The following is a 13,316-nucleotide window of genomic DNA, read 5'->3' on the forward strand; positions in this document are numbered from 1 at the left end:
AAGCTCCTTGTGAGAAAACCTGTTTTCCACTAAGTTTTTGACCTGGAAAATACTTTTGTTGTATTACAAAATGTGTAGCCCCCGAATCAACCAAAAACGATAAAAGTTTCCCTTGAATTTGCACCATAGTGGTGGGCATATTTTCAAATGATTTTCCTGAAAATGTGTGTTTAAGTGAAAGCTTTTGTTGTGTTCTCAATTGCTCTGTGATGTCCATGAGAGCTTGTTGTTGCTCCGGTGTGTGTGTGTGTGTGAGTGTGAGTGTGCGTGCAGAAAGCATTTCTTCATTGCAGGCTGCGGTGTGTGTGTGTTTTACTTCCCTTATCATGTGAGGCCTCAGCATGGTTGCCGTCTCCCCCTCACATGCAGCCTTCTCCCCCTCCGCCTCACGTCAATCGGAATGTGCGTTGCCACCCCTTCCTCGTCTGGCCAGTCCACCCCCCCATCCTCTACGAGGTGCATTTTGTGGACATTCTCTGTGCCAATGTCCTTGTTCGCCACAGCGCAGCATGTTTCTTTACATCCGCGAGTCGCGAGTCTTCTATTCCAGCAACAGAACGCTGCACATTCATTTTTATGTCGGGCAATAGTCCATTCATGAAAGCATTCTTCAGGTGTGATTCCCATGTCCCCAGAGCGTCTCCTAACACGGCGGGTTGTGGAATGCCACTGTTAAGATCAAACACTGTGATCATCTTTGGTAGTAATCATGGACGGACTCAGCTGTTGCCTGCTTGGTATTGTTGATGGGAGTCATATCCACTTTGTCAGGGAACAATGTCCTTATGCCGTCGCTCAAAGCCGTGAGTGCGTCTCTGTACGGCTTATTTTGATTTGAACTCCATTCATCATCGGCCGCACTGGTGTCTCCTGCAACCAGCTGGTTGAGCTTTTGGTAGTGAGTCGGACCCACGTGACTCATTAGAACACGTCGAATTTCAGCAAAGTTGGGCTTACAGAAGTCCATGAATGCTTCAGCAAACAGTCTTCCCGAGTGTTGTATCGGTGGGAGATGAGCCATTGCAGCTCTAATGTCCGTATCAGTCCATGGCCGGAAAACAAGTATGGGACTTGAGTGTCCTGGTACTTGAATCATTGGGGTTTGGAGCACAGATTTTGCATCCGGGGGAACTCCCTCAGGGGCGAAAGAGGGGGAAAAACATCTGATGTAGATGGTTGCTCTGCAATCAGTTTGTTGATGGCAGAAGTGTCCCCTCCGGTTGCTCCTGGAGAGCGAGATTGAGTGAGGAGAGCAGCCTGTCTCTTTTCCTCCTCTTCGCCGAGGAGTCGTTCCTGTGCTGCTTTCACTGCCGCTTCCTTTTCCTCCCTCTGCCGGGTGTAGTGAACTTTTTGAGCTTGTGACCATGCAGACGAAGGTTGCTGGTTCGCAGATGAAGCAGGGTACGGTGGTGGGCATGTGTTGAGGAGAGGGCCGCCAGCCCCTGTGAGACACGGATACAAGGGAGAAGAAGCACATCGGCCATTTTGTTCAATAACATTTGGAACTGGTTTTTCAACCAATGTGGTTTTTGCGCATGTCAATTCTTTAGCCATTTGTTTCCTTTCTCTACATTCACATTCTGTCATGATCCGGATTCCTCCTTGTTTTGTTTTTCTACTCACACACACTTACACCCAGCTGATACTCATTAACACACCTCCTCATTCCCATTCATGCTGTCACTCGCCCTAAACGCCCACAGCCGCTTTCCATAGCAATCAACTCTCACACTGATTCTCAACTAACCTCTTTCACTGCTTAATTTGTTTGACTATTTCTAACCACTGTTTCTCTACTCCCCTGTCAGACTGTTGTTGAACGCTGAGCTGTTGCCTTGTCCCTGTGTTACCAATCCAGCGTTGTATTTTTTCGAGATCTACTTTAAGTTTTGTCCCGGACTGCGTCTGCTGACGGCAGCCCCCTTAGTTCGAGTTTGGGAAGAATAAAATACATTTTTCCCGCACCTCTGCATCTGGGTCCTCTGTTCACCTCGTAACAGAACAGTCTGACTAAGATGGACCCAGCGGAGGAGGCACCTTTTCGCTCGGCGATCGAGGCCCAGGGAGCGCTTCTTGGAAGACATGATGGGGAGATTTCCGAGACACGCCGTGTGGTGGAGAGTCTCTCCGCCCAAGTTTCAGACATGTCATCACGGCTCCAGTTCCAGCTGGAGGCCCCCAGTGTTCGCGGAGGTTCTGCTGAACCCCGGATCAACAATCCCCCGTGCTATGTCGGTGAACCTACTGAGTGCCGCTCTTTCATCACGCAGTGTGAGGTCGTTTTTTCCCTGCAGCCAACCACCTATGCACGTGATTCGGCGCGCACCGCTTTCGTTATCTCCCTGTTGAAGGGGAGGGCGCGCGAGTGGGGAACTGCCGTCTGGTGAATGGATTCGGATCTGACTGAGCGCTTTGAGTTATTTAAGGAGGAGATGATCAAGGTGTTTGACCGATCCGTCCACGGACAGGAGGCTTCTCGAGCCCTCGCCGTGCTTCGACAGGGTAGACGTCCAGTTACAGATTACGCCATTGAGTTTTGTACTTTGGCCATCTCATCTGGCTTGAACGAACCAGCCCTGGTTGCTCACTTCTTGGAGGGTCTTAACTCTGCCCTTAAGGAGGAGATATATGCCCGTGAGATTCCTGATCGGCTCGACCAGTTGGTGGAGCTCGCTATCCGTCTCGAGAAGCGCTTGGAAATGCGCCGCCACGCTCGAGGTTGGAGAGAGGAACAACCGCTGCCTTGTCCCTGTGTTACCAATCCAGCGTTGTCTTTTTTCGAGATCTACTTTAAGTTTTGTCCCGGACTGCGTCTGCTGACGGCAGCCCCCTTAGTTCGAGTTTGGGAAGAATAAAAGACATTTTTCCCGCACCTCTGCATCTGGGTCCTCTGTTCACCTCCTAACACATTCATCCTCCCACCATTTCAACCATTTACTTTGTTTCTCAATGTTCTCCAAGTCTTTGCCTTTTATCACCCTCTGAGTTTTTATACCCTTCTCTTTTCCCTCTAAGCATGTTCAGTTTTATTCTACTGAAAGAACCATTTGCAGGGAACCCAAAATCTTTTGACCACTCGGGCAAAAACTCTAGAGATTAATCTCCATATTTCCTTCTCATCAGATCCACAATGGGTCAAGGGTCACAATTATGCGTTTTCAGAGTGTTAGTCTGAATACAATCGGAATACGCACATTGCTCCCTGTCTTCCTCAGTAAAAAGTTGGATGCTGATGAACCAGAAATACTGTATAATTACTCTTATAATTTTATACACATTTTTCAAATAACCGGATAAAAAGACAAGTTGTCATCATTAGAAGCCCAATCAAATAACCGAAATTTGGATTTTCTAAGAGAGAAAAAATAATTTAAAAAAAAAGGACTAAATACCCGTCTTTGTAATCTGTTATCACCCGTTATAATTCAGAAAACCCCGTTTGAAAATCAGAATATCAACTTACCCGATTCGTGTGAAAATCTTCCTCATCGGATCGTGTTTAAACCAATCAGGTCTCTTTTGGTCGCCGGTCCCCTCTCTCTGAGTGTGATGAGGTATAGGGCAGAATCACGTTTTGGTGGATCCTGAAGGGGTCCCTTCCCGGACGTCCTCGGAGTCCCGACGGAGCTTCAAACGATCCCACTTCTGATAACAAATTGTGGTGGAAGATTTTGCACAGACAATCGTTAAGTAAGAAAGGCTCTGAGTCAAGTATGTCTTTTCTCCGTTTATTTCCTTGCAAGGGAAAAAGGGTCACAACAGCTACGTGGTCAGTAGACTGTCAAGAACCTCCTTTTTGCCCCCAACACATCGAGGCAGTTCTTATACCTAAGTTTAGATATCGGTGGCGTCAACAGAAACCTTTGACCATCTTGTTGAGTCTCTACAGCCAGGGTACTGGGAACATCTTGTCCATGTGAGACACGTCAGTTCTTTGACCGTGTCCTTGCTCTCCCAACATGCTAAAACAAAGGTGGTCATAGACATAACAAACACTTTGTTCCATCTCTACAGCTATGATTTGGAACCATCTAATCGAAGTGGGAGACATCAGTGCTTATGTCAGGGCCTTTGTGATCTAAGCACTTGCAACTAATAAACTGGTTATACAAATGAAGCATTTAAAAGGGTCACATATTATTTTCCTATTACAATATACATATATATATATGCCTCAGAGATCTTATATATACATACATACATATATGTGTACATATATATATATATATGTATATGTATATATACATACATATATATGTATATACATATATATGTATATACATACATACATATATATGCACATACACATATGCATATATGCATATACATATATATGTATATATATATATATATATATATATATATGTATCTCGGCCCCGAGACTCGTTCCCCCGACCCCTCCAGTCCCGGCCCAGAGACTCCTTCCCCCGATCCCCCCTCCAGTCCCCGCTCCCCGACTCAGGCTCCCTCCCTCCCATCCCGTGGTCCTCTCCCACCCTCCCGTTGGTGATTTGAGGGCTGTATGGGATAATCATTAATATTTTAACATGGTTTTTCAACGTTTTTCAAATCCTCTTAAACTCTTCAACTTTCAGACTTTTCAGCTTCGCGAAACTTTCAGCTACAGACCCCATTTCAACTTTCAAATGTTGACACAAGTCTCAACTATTTTATGAAGCTTTCTGTAATTTCAGCTATTTTTTAAAATTCTTTTCAGCTTCAGCTTTTTGCATTCCAACGCATCTTCAGCAGGAAAATGCATTTTCACACAATTTAACATTTGCACACTACCATAAAATCAAATATACATTAAAAAAGTGCACAATAACTAAATCCAACATGCTTAAAAACACACACACACACATTAACATTTTTCAGTTCTCACAAACACGTGCAACTTCCTTTGTCTTCTTTCCCAATAACGGTGTCATTGCACTTTACTGCATTGACTATCAAAGGGGCGCTCACACAGTTTATTGTTGCATTTGACTCTTAACAAGTCGTTGTCATGGGGACACTGGTCAGCTCGGGGCCCCAAGCAATTGCTTGGTTTGCCTGTCCTGTTGCCACGGGCCTGATACCACCACCCCGGTCTGCCACTCTTTTGGCACTGTCCCAAACTTCCACGCAATGTTGAAGAGGCGGGTCATCCAAGACAACCCCCCAACACCCATTGCTTTCAGCATCTCCGGACGGATCTCATCAATCCCCGGGAATTTGCCACTGCAGAGTTGTTTGACTACCTCAGTGACCTCCACCAGGCAAATTGACGATGATCCCTCCTCTGCCTTCAGCTCTGCCTCTACCAAAGAGGGCGTAGTAGTTGGATTCAGGACTTCCTCAAAGTGTTCCTTCCACCGGCCGATAACCTCCTCAATTGCGCTCAACAGTAAACAGTTACTGTTAACAGCTTGGATGGTTCCCCATTTCCCCATCCTGAAGTGCCACTGGGTTAAACTCCAATGTAGCAGCACTCAGCCGGGGACTTGTGAGTATCCCCACACTGGCCTCTCACCTCACACTATGGGCCACTCCAGAGTAGAATAGAGTCCGTCCCCTATCCAGGAGTGTGGTTCCAGAGCCGAGGCTGTGCGACGAGGTAAGCCCCACCAGATCCAACTGATAATGCTCCACCTCCCGCACAAGCGAACGTATGTATATAGGCACTACAGGCAGTTATTCAGGCTCCACCTACACTAAGACACTGTGCATTTCTTACCTTATCTCTCTTCTTCAGTTGTTGTCAATCAGAGGAAGAAGCAGTACCAGGCTCTCACACTCTCTCCTGGTTTATTAAGGTAAGCATTATATTCATCCTCAAAATGAAATATACACACATACGAGTCAAAAGAAATATTACTCGATAGCTGAACCTGAAGGCTTCTTGTTTGTCTCATTTTGTTCATTGTTATCTTGGAAACATTTTTTGTTATCTCCACATTACCACATTATTACACTCACTTTTTCTTGTTTGGGCTTTCCGTCACAAGAAAACAAAGAAACTACTAGAAAGCTCAAGAAAGAAAAAGCAGACTTTCAAATATTACCTTTAAAACATTCCTATTGTGGCAGATTGTCAGATTCACAAACAGATGTTATTGGATATATTAAATAACACAGCATTAGCCGTTTACTAATAAATAGCATGTTACTGTAGTGAGATTTTAGTGTCCTATGGAATAAAAAGGTACATGAGTGGCATCCAGTCACCTTCTACAACGTGTTCTATTTTAAAGGAAAGGTGCAATGTCACCAAACCAGCTTTACCAGCACATTCCTGAGATTACAGAGAGAGAGAGAGAAAGAGAAAGAGAGAGAGAGAGAGTTTCTTCACTTCCCTGAAATGGTCCTGAACTTTAATTAGCAAGTGATGATGCTTTCCGAAAGCATTTTGTTCTTTCTCTTTTCTTTCTTGTTCTTTTCTCCTAGCTGGGAGTAAAAGTGGGCAGGCTGTGTTGGATCGATTTATTCTTTATTTATAAATGTTAACAAAAAGCTGAAAAACAAAGGAAATGTTAGATAAAGCACATGTTTAATGCATTCTGTCTCAGAAATTTCAGATAATACATTTTTAGATTAGGAGGATCATTTTGGTTCCCATTTTTAAAATATTTTTTCCTGCTTGCAGGCTTTTTCTCAGGCTCCTTCAGCACATATCATGGCGATGGCTCAGGGACCTTTTCTTGTAGGAACAGCACCACCGTTCGCTCCAGTCCCCAACCCGGGAGTCACTCAACCGCAGCAGCCCAGTGTAAATATCGCCGTCTCATCGCAACAGACCGTTCAACAACCCCTTCAACAACAAGTTCAACAACCTGCTTACATCCAACAGCAACCTCAATTTGTGCAGCCAGGTGAGTATTTCCAAAATGTAACTTTGCGAATGCCGAATATATAATACAAAGTGAGAAAGCTTTGCAGGTTCAAAAAGATCTTTCCTAAATATTTGCGCTGCATTATTAGCTGCAATTTATTTCTTTTACTTTCTCAATAATTCCAAACAATGACTAACATAAATGTGTTGAGGAATACTGAATACTATGACAGCAAATGAAACATTTTTACTGTACAAATTTAGAGATTCTCCAAATTAAAAGTCCCATATTTGCATGTTCTCAATATATATAGGGCCGGTTTCGGAGACAGGGCTTAAATCAAGACTGAAGTAGGCCTAAATCAGACTAGTTAATCCTGGCTATTTAAGTGGCTTGCATGAACATGGCATAAATTTGGCTTAGTTAGTCTGAGACTATGGAGTCCTGGAGTAAGCTTAATGAGAACACCTGGTTCAAGCCTCATTAGACTAAGTGGAAGCACAGGCTGTTGGTCCAATTGTGCTCATGAAAACCTGAAATGGAGTATGAAACACCATTGTTGCAGTGAATTTTGAGACAACACAATGTCAGAGGCAAAGAGAATTCGCTCCAAAAATTATAGTGAGCATGAAAAAGCACTACTAAAACTAATTGTATCGAACCATCCAGTCATTGAAAGCAAAATCCATACTGCTGCTATTGAACATAAGAAAAGAAGTGCTTGGACTGCAATTGGCAAAGAATTCAATGCAAATGAAGATGTCACCACAAGAACAGTACAACAACTGCAGGTGAGTTAATCTTCATTATTAGGCACAAAAATATGTGTTTGTTTCCTGTTGCCTATACCCTGCTTATTTATGGCCTACCCAAATACAATACTCCTGCTGCTTGTAGCATTCACATTGAATGAATATCCTGTTTAAAAGGATAGTAACCTATTTTAAAGGGGCATATGCATGTTAAACATGGTGGTAGAGTAAGATATGTTGCACAAAGGAAAATCCATACCTATATGTGAGGGGGAAAGAAATATACAATCATTTCTCCACCATGACCTAAATTATCAGGAGACAAACTTATTTTTATTATGCCTTATCAGTACCAGTATTTCAGATTTCCCATATTACTATTTTTGTGACATCAAAAAAGAAAACTAATGAATGATATCTGCCTTCATAGGTTCTATGGAAGAACATTAAACTGGGATTAAAAAAAGAGAATGCAGCAAGCAGAAGAGAGCGATTTATTACAGGTGGTGGACCACCAATAAAGGACACATGTGATGAATTGGGTGACTGGCTGTCTGGTATAATAGAGCACCAGCAACCTCTGGATGGTATACCAGACAATGACCATTTGGACAGTGAACATGGAGAACTGAGCACAAATGGTAAATATACCTTAGGAAGTAAATTGGTTACAGGACCATATTAGTTGATTTGAGTTTGGAACAGTGGTCTTTTTTTCCAGAGGAAACCAATCAAGAGCCAGTTCACAACGAGCCTGAACCCTCCACATCTGCTATGGCACCCCTGGGAGATGAAGCTGCTACCATCCAACAGAGACCAAAAAAGATAACTATGCATGAAAAGTTAGCCAGAGAATTTCATGAGCGTAAAATTGAATATTTAAAAGAAGAACATGAAATGAAAATGAGAATTCTAGAGGTTGAACTGGATATGAAATTGGGAGAGAGGGCTATGCTCCAAAAAAGAATTCTGCATACTAGTAGCCATGGTGAATATGAGGAATTGTGAAAAATAAAAATAAATGTATTGTCATTTGGCGTGTGAGTGAGTATTAATCATCACAAACTACATTTTACCCGACTTGGTTCACTAGTTTAATTTTGCTACATTATTGTAATTTTGTACAGAAACAGTATGCAAGCACCACCATACCATAATGGATACATTCCATATTTAAATGCTGAAGTGCTGCACTGTGAAAGCAGCTCTGTGTGCAAGTCCTCGCTGGTCATTGGCTGCCTCTGCCACCATGGGCACATCTGCATCATCCTGATCTTCCATTGGCAGGTCAGGACAGCCATGCTGCTTCAGGTAGTTGTGCAGCACAGCTGTAGCAATGATCACTTTGCAGCATCTTCTTGGCTTGAAACGAATCGTATTTCGTAAGCACTGGAATCGAGTTTTCCATACTCCAAACATACGCTCGATCATCCCTCCAGTACGGATATGAGCTCTGTTGTACCTTTGCTGCTCAGCTGTTGTGGGATTTAGATGTGGTGTGAATAAATAGTTACTCTGACCATATCCACTATCACCAAGTAGTAGTCCACTATGTTGTCCACTCTCAAATTGTGCACACAATGAAGAGTTGAGAAAAATCCTTGAATCATGGGTTGCACCTTTCCAACGGGCAACAATGTTTGAAAACTCCAAATTAGGAGTGCATACACCCTGAACATTGATTGAAAAACAGTTCTTACGATTCCTGTATTCCTCTGCATCAGGAGTTGATGGACACTTGATGGGAACATGACATCCGTCTATACAGCCAATCACTCCTGGAAAGTGCCCATATTCATAGAATTGCACTTTATAGTTGGCTTGCCCAGCAGCATCAGGGAACTTGATGTAAAGACTCCTCAGTTCACAAATGGCACTGCAGACTTTGTGAACTATTCTACATACAGTTGGTTCACTGACACCACACAAATCACCAGTTTCACGATGAAAGATTCCACATGCCAAGAACCTCAAAGTGATCAGAACTTGCAGTTGATTGGACACAGGCCTTCCTCTTTGAGACAGAGAGGAAAGTCTAGGCTCAAGCAAAGTAATTATCTCCAATGCATTTTCCTTGTGCATACGAAAGCGGTCTCGAAAAGTTATTTCATCAAACTGATTCAATGGATCACTCCTATCCAGCAGTATTCGTCTGGCTGGCCTTTGTCGTGCATGTTGGTCCTCATTTAGATATTCCAAATAGTCCATGCTCCCAAACAATCCAAGCTCAGTTTCACAAACAGTAGCCTAGCCTACTAAGCGGGAGTTAAACCTGCCTCCTTGGCAGATTAGTTTAAGCTTCAATTCAGTCCAATTTAGTCCTGGAGTAGCTCTAATGCTCAATTTTGCAATCGGCTTTGTTTAATCCAGAACAGGCTTAATCCACGAGTATTTTAAGCTACGTCTGTGCAAGTGAATTTCAGTTAAGCCAGCTCAAACAGCATTTTAGTCTGGGACTAGGCTTGAGCCTTGTCTCCGAAACCGGCCCAATAAAGCCTTTTTGTAATTAAAAAAATATTAATGAAATATTTTTACCTGAAAGTATCATCAGCAAAACGCAGCGATGGCATTTCTATCATTGGATTTTGGTTTGTTGCAGAAAATAAGCTCTGTGGAAACACACTAATACTTAAGTAGGAGTAACGTCTAACTACGTGTACATAATGGGACGTCTTGTTTAGGATGATGATCACAAATGAACACCGATTTCATTGAGCTCATTCCTGCAGAACTCTGTAGAGATCTTCACACACATTCTCCTCTAGCTTTTGTTTTCCTGGTTTCTCTACTGTTCACCAGCTCTCGGACCCCTCAAATGAGTCTAAATGCAATCTGAGGCTTTCCTCCTCTACGATTGGACCAAAGTCTAAACACAAAGCGTGGCCACTTCAACTCAAAGGTGAAGGTTGGACAACTGTACACAAAAGCTGCTTCCTCTGCTCACATCACCTTCTCAGTTTCTATTTCATTAAAGCTGTGTGTGTGTGTGTGTGTGTGTGTGTGTGTGTGTGTGTGTGTGTGTGTGTGTGTCATTTCACAGCAGCAAAAAAAATACACTGAGAAAAAAATGTAAATATAGTGATTGGACAATTAATTAATAATTTTATTAGTCTAAAATCAAAAAAAGATTGAACATGATTCTAATATTAAAGTACTTTAACATATTTATATATTCCTAAATTTCGTATCTGTCAAACAATAAATACATTCTGAAGTACTTACATTCTGTGAATTTGTTGTTTTCTTAGAAAAAAGTGTGATTGGTGTTTATTTTCAGTTTAGCGTGACGTTGACCTTTAGAAAGAGGAACAAGCTGCACTTAAGATGATCAGTGCAAAGGAGGGACTTTGCAGTAGAGCGATTTATCGGTTGCCTTGTGTTTGACGGTAGAGTACGTGAGCTCGGCGCCAGGTGTGTCCGTGCTGTCGTCTGAGTGTTTGCTGAAGCTAACTGTGGTGTAGAGAAGGTCGTCCAGTTGGACCTGAGAAACAGACGAAAAGCAGGCGTTGGAGTAAACAGTGGAGGAGCTTGAGGTGCAGCGAGCGTAGCGTCTGTTACCTGATGCTTGTTGGCAGAAGTGAGGTTGCCTTTTTCTTGTTTCTGAGGGGAAACCGTGACATCGGCCGCGCCGTCGTTCAATCCTGCATGTGCAGTGCGGATTTATTTTTGTTAGATCTATGAGAAAACGTTGCCTTAAAAGCAGAACATTTCAATAACTTGCTGCCTCATGGAGAGAAGAAGAAAAAAAAAAGAAAGTCATTCCATAGGTCAATTATTGCTTTTGCTATTCTCCCTTTACCTCCTTATACTATTGTTTTACATTTAGTGGACTAAAAGTCTGCATTTGAGTTTTAACGTGCAGGGAAATCCCTGAAGCCAGAACACTCTTTTGTCTCACGCACTTACTTATGCAATTTTAATGAAAGTGACTGGGCACCATATTTGGGTCTGTGGTTGTTGGTGGTGGTTGCTAAGGTGACTCTGCGTGGTTGCTATGACTCGATGTGCGTTTTTTAAAGAGAGTTGCAGGGTGGTTGTGCGGTGGTTTCTAGGTCATAGTGTTCGGGGCTGCGCGTCACTGGGTATTTTGGCACAGCTGCTCACTTTGGTCTGTTTTCTACTGTGGGTGTATTCAAAATGTCATCATGTTGTGAAAATATTTTCGTTAAAGTCTCAGTTTTATACCAGGAGATGCATGGAAGTATCTGTTTCGATGTCTGAAGACTAATAAAAGGACCACCGACAGAGCCAGCAGCACCACCCCGAGACACGCTCCAATGTACACCAGCTTATCTGAAAGAAAAGAGACAATATCACGTCCCAGTAAGGACACACACACACACACACATCCAGAAAGTTGCTTACTGAAGGATGAAGTATTGGAATTTGATTGTGAATCCTCTGTGTTTTCCAAAAGAAGAAAATATTTATTTCGTTAACCTCAGTCACATTTAATTTATTGAGTTTATGCCTCATTTGTTTTCTTTAATTACTGCAAAACAAAGCAGATCGGTTTAACACAGACTATGATGAAATATTAGTAATGTTGTAGTGAAAAAGAATGGGGACAAAGGTTTTCATCTTTTAAGTGACAAAGGTTAACAACGTCATAAAAGCTATTTACACAGCGCTGGATTTACTCACCCTTTATGACCGTGAGGACGACTTCATTGTATGTGTCCACACCCACTCGCTCTATTCCGCACCAGTAAGTTCCTGAGTCGTCCTCGGTCAGACCAGAGATGGTCACAGTGAATGTGTTTCCTTCATCTTTGATACTGTATTTCCCGTTTGAATCCTTATGTTTGCTGCTGCGGACTAGGATGTCTTCCTCGTCACACGCTCCCTTGCAGAAATACTTGACGTTGGTAGATGCGTACGAGTGAGAGCATCTTATTGTCACCTCCTTTCCGGCCATTCCTGTTTCCGACAGAGCTTCAGTCTTCCATAAACCTGACCAAAACACAGAGACGGCAGTCAGATTTTCCTTTTATAGTTACACTGAATATTAATAACCAGAAGGACACATCGTGACCCTTTTGCTTTCTAGCACCTGACACAAGTTTCATGTCGACAGTCGTAGGCTGTTTCTGCTTCGTGTTCTTTATTTGAATAGTCGCAGGTGGCAGACGGGGGTTAAAAGGTTGTGCAGTTACGCAAGAAAAAAAGCAGTTATTCTAATGTAAACCTTTTTAATGCTGTTAAGTCCCTGGATGTGGAAAATGCTGCTTAAAAAATTCAAAAACTCCCTAAACTTGATAGAACTCTCAACAAAACTATTTGTTTACGACTATATTTTAAAGGTCCTCCAGCTTTCTCAAAGTGTTTTAAAAAACAACTACAATGACGTTGCACACTTTAACACAACAGTTATGAATTACTGGCAGCAGCTGGGACCTCAGACAAGATCAGGAAGGCAAATAAAACCAACAAATCCAATAGAAAGACTCAAACATTCGGACAAAGGGACAGAGATCGAGAAGGATCTTTGTAAACTTACCTCCCAGAAGAAATACCAGCACAAGGAAAATCATCTTCATGCCCAATGTGTTACTTTAACTTGTCTTAAAGTCACTTCTTTCTACACTTTCTGCTTTCTGGCATCTGTCAAGTTCCTCTTTGCTGTTGCACTTCCCATGTTGCTGTGCAGCTTCCTCATCGTCTCAACAAAACCACTTGTAAGATGCACCAAATGTTCCCTTTCCACCTCGTGCTTGAGTCAACAAATGTTTCGAATCAAACAGGCCAA

General features: G+C 42.6%; 1 protein-coding gene and 1 long non-coding RNA gene across 5 annotated transcripts; one reads left to right on the forward strand and one right to left on the reverse strand.

The window, feature by feature from the left end:
- The first annotated feature begins 5,405 nt into the window (after positions 1–5,405).
- Positions 5,406–8,599, forward strand: LOC144383330 (uncharacterized). 2 transcript variants are annotated; one of them, XR_013450688.1, is made up of 5 exons: positions 5,406–5,599; positions 5,738–5,798; positions 6,629–6,854; positions 7,998–8,208; positions 8,289–8,599. It is a non-coding gene; the product is annotated as an uncharacterized LOC144383330 (long non-coding RNA). The 2 variants fall into 2 exon arrangements; XR_013450687.1 differs by lacking the exon at positions 5,406–5,599 and having other exon boundaries at positions 5,645–5,798.
- A 1,559-nt stretch (positions 8,600–10,158) lies between these two features.
- On the reverse strand, positions 10,159–13,237 carry LOC120825755 (CMRF35-like molecule 1). 3 transcript variants are annotated; one of them, XR_013450685.1, is made up of 7 exons: positions 13,068–13,234; positions 12,212–12,520; positions 11,933–11,968; positions 11,753–11,860; positions 11,126–11,208; positions 10,790–11,048; positions 10,159–10,176 (listed from the first exon to the last, which is right to left on the reverse strand). XR_013450685.1 is itself a non-coding variant. In XM_040187569.2 (6 exons), exons 1-6 carry the CDS (start codon positions 13,105–13,107, stop codon positions 10,896–10,898), a joined length of 729 nt encoding a protein of 242 aa, XP_040043503.2. In that variant the 5' UTR covers positions 13,108–13,234; the 3' UTR covers positions 10,650–10,895. The 3 variants fall into 3 exon arrangements, 2 of the variants coding, with proteins under 2 accessions (XP_040043503.2, XP_040043504.2); XM_040187569.2 differs by lacking the exon at positions 10,159–10,176 and having other exon boundaries at positions 10,650–11,048; XM_040187570.2 differs by lacking the exons at positions 10,159–10,176; positions 11,933–11,968 and having other exon boundaries at positions 10,650–11,048; positions 13,068–13,237.
- Positions 13,238–13,316: the final 79 nt, after the last annotated feature.

The sequence above is a fragment of the Gasterosteus aculeatus genome, chromosome 9, assembly GCF_964276395.1.
Source record: "Gasterosteus aculeatus chromosome 9, fGasAcu3.hap1.1, whole genome shotgun sequence".
Lineage (NCBI taxonomy): Eukaryota > Metazoa > Chordata > Actinopteri > Perciformes > Gasterosteidae > Gasterosteus > Gasterosteus aculeatus.

Bases quoted from the DNA above. Each gene is read 5' to 3' on its own strand.
- LOC120825755 (XM_040187569.2), bottom strand. From the start codon at position 13,107: ATGAAGATGATTTTCCTTGTGCTGGTATTTCTTCTGGGAG. The intron at 11,969-12,211 runs GTGAGTAAATCC...TGGAAAACACAG, and splicing joins CGTCCTCACGGTCATAAAGG to AGGATTCACAATCAAATTCC. The intron at 11,209-11,752 runs GTATAAAACTGA...CTGCACATGCAG, and splicing joins ATACTTCCATGCATCTCCTG to GATTGAACGACGGCGCGGCC.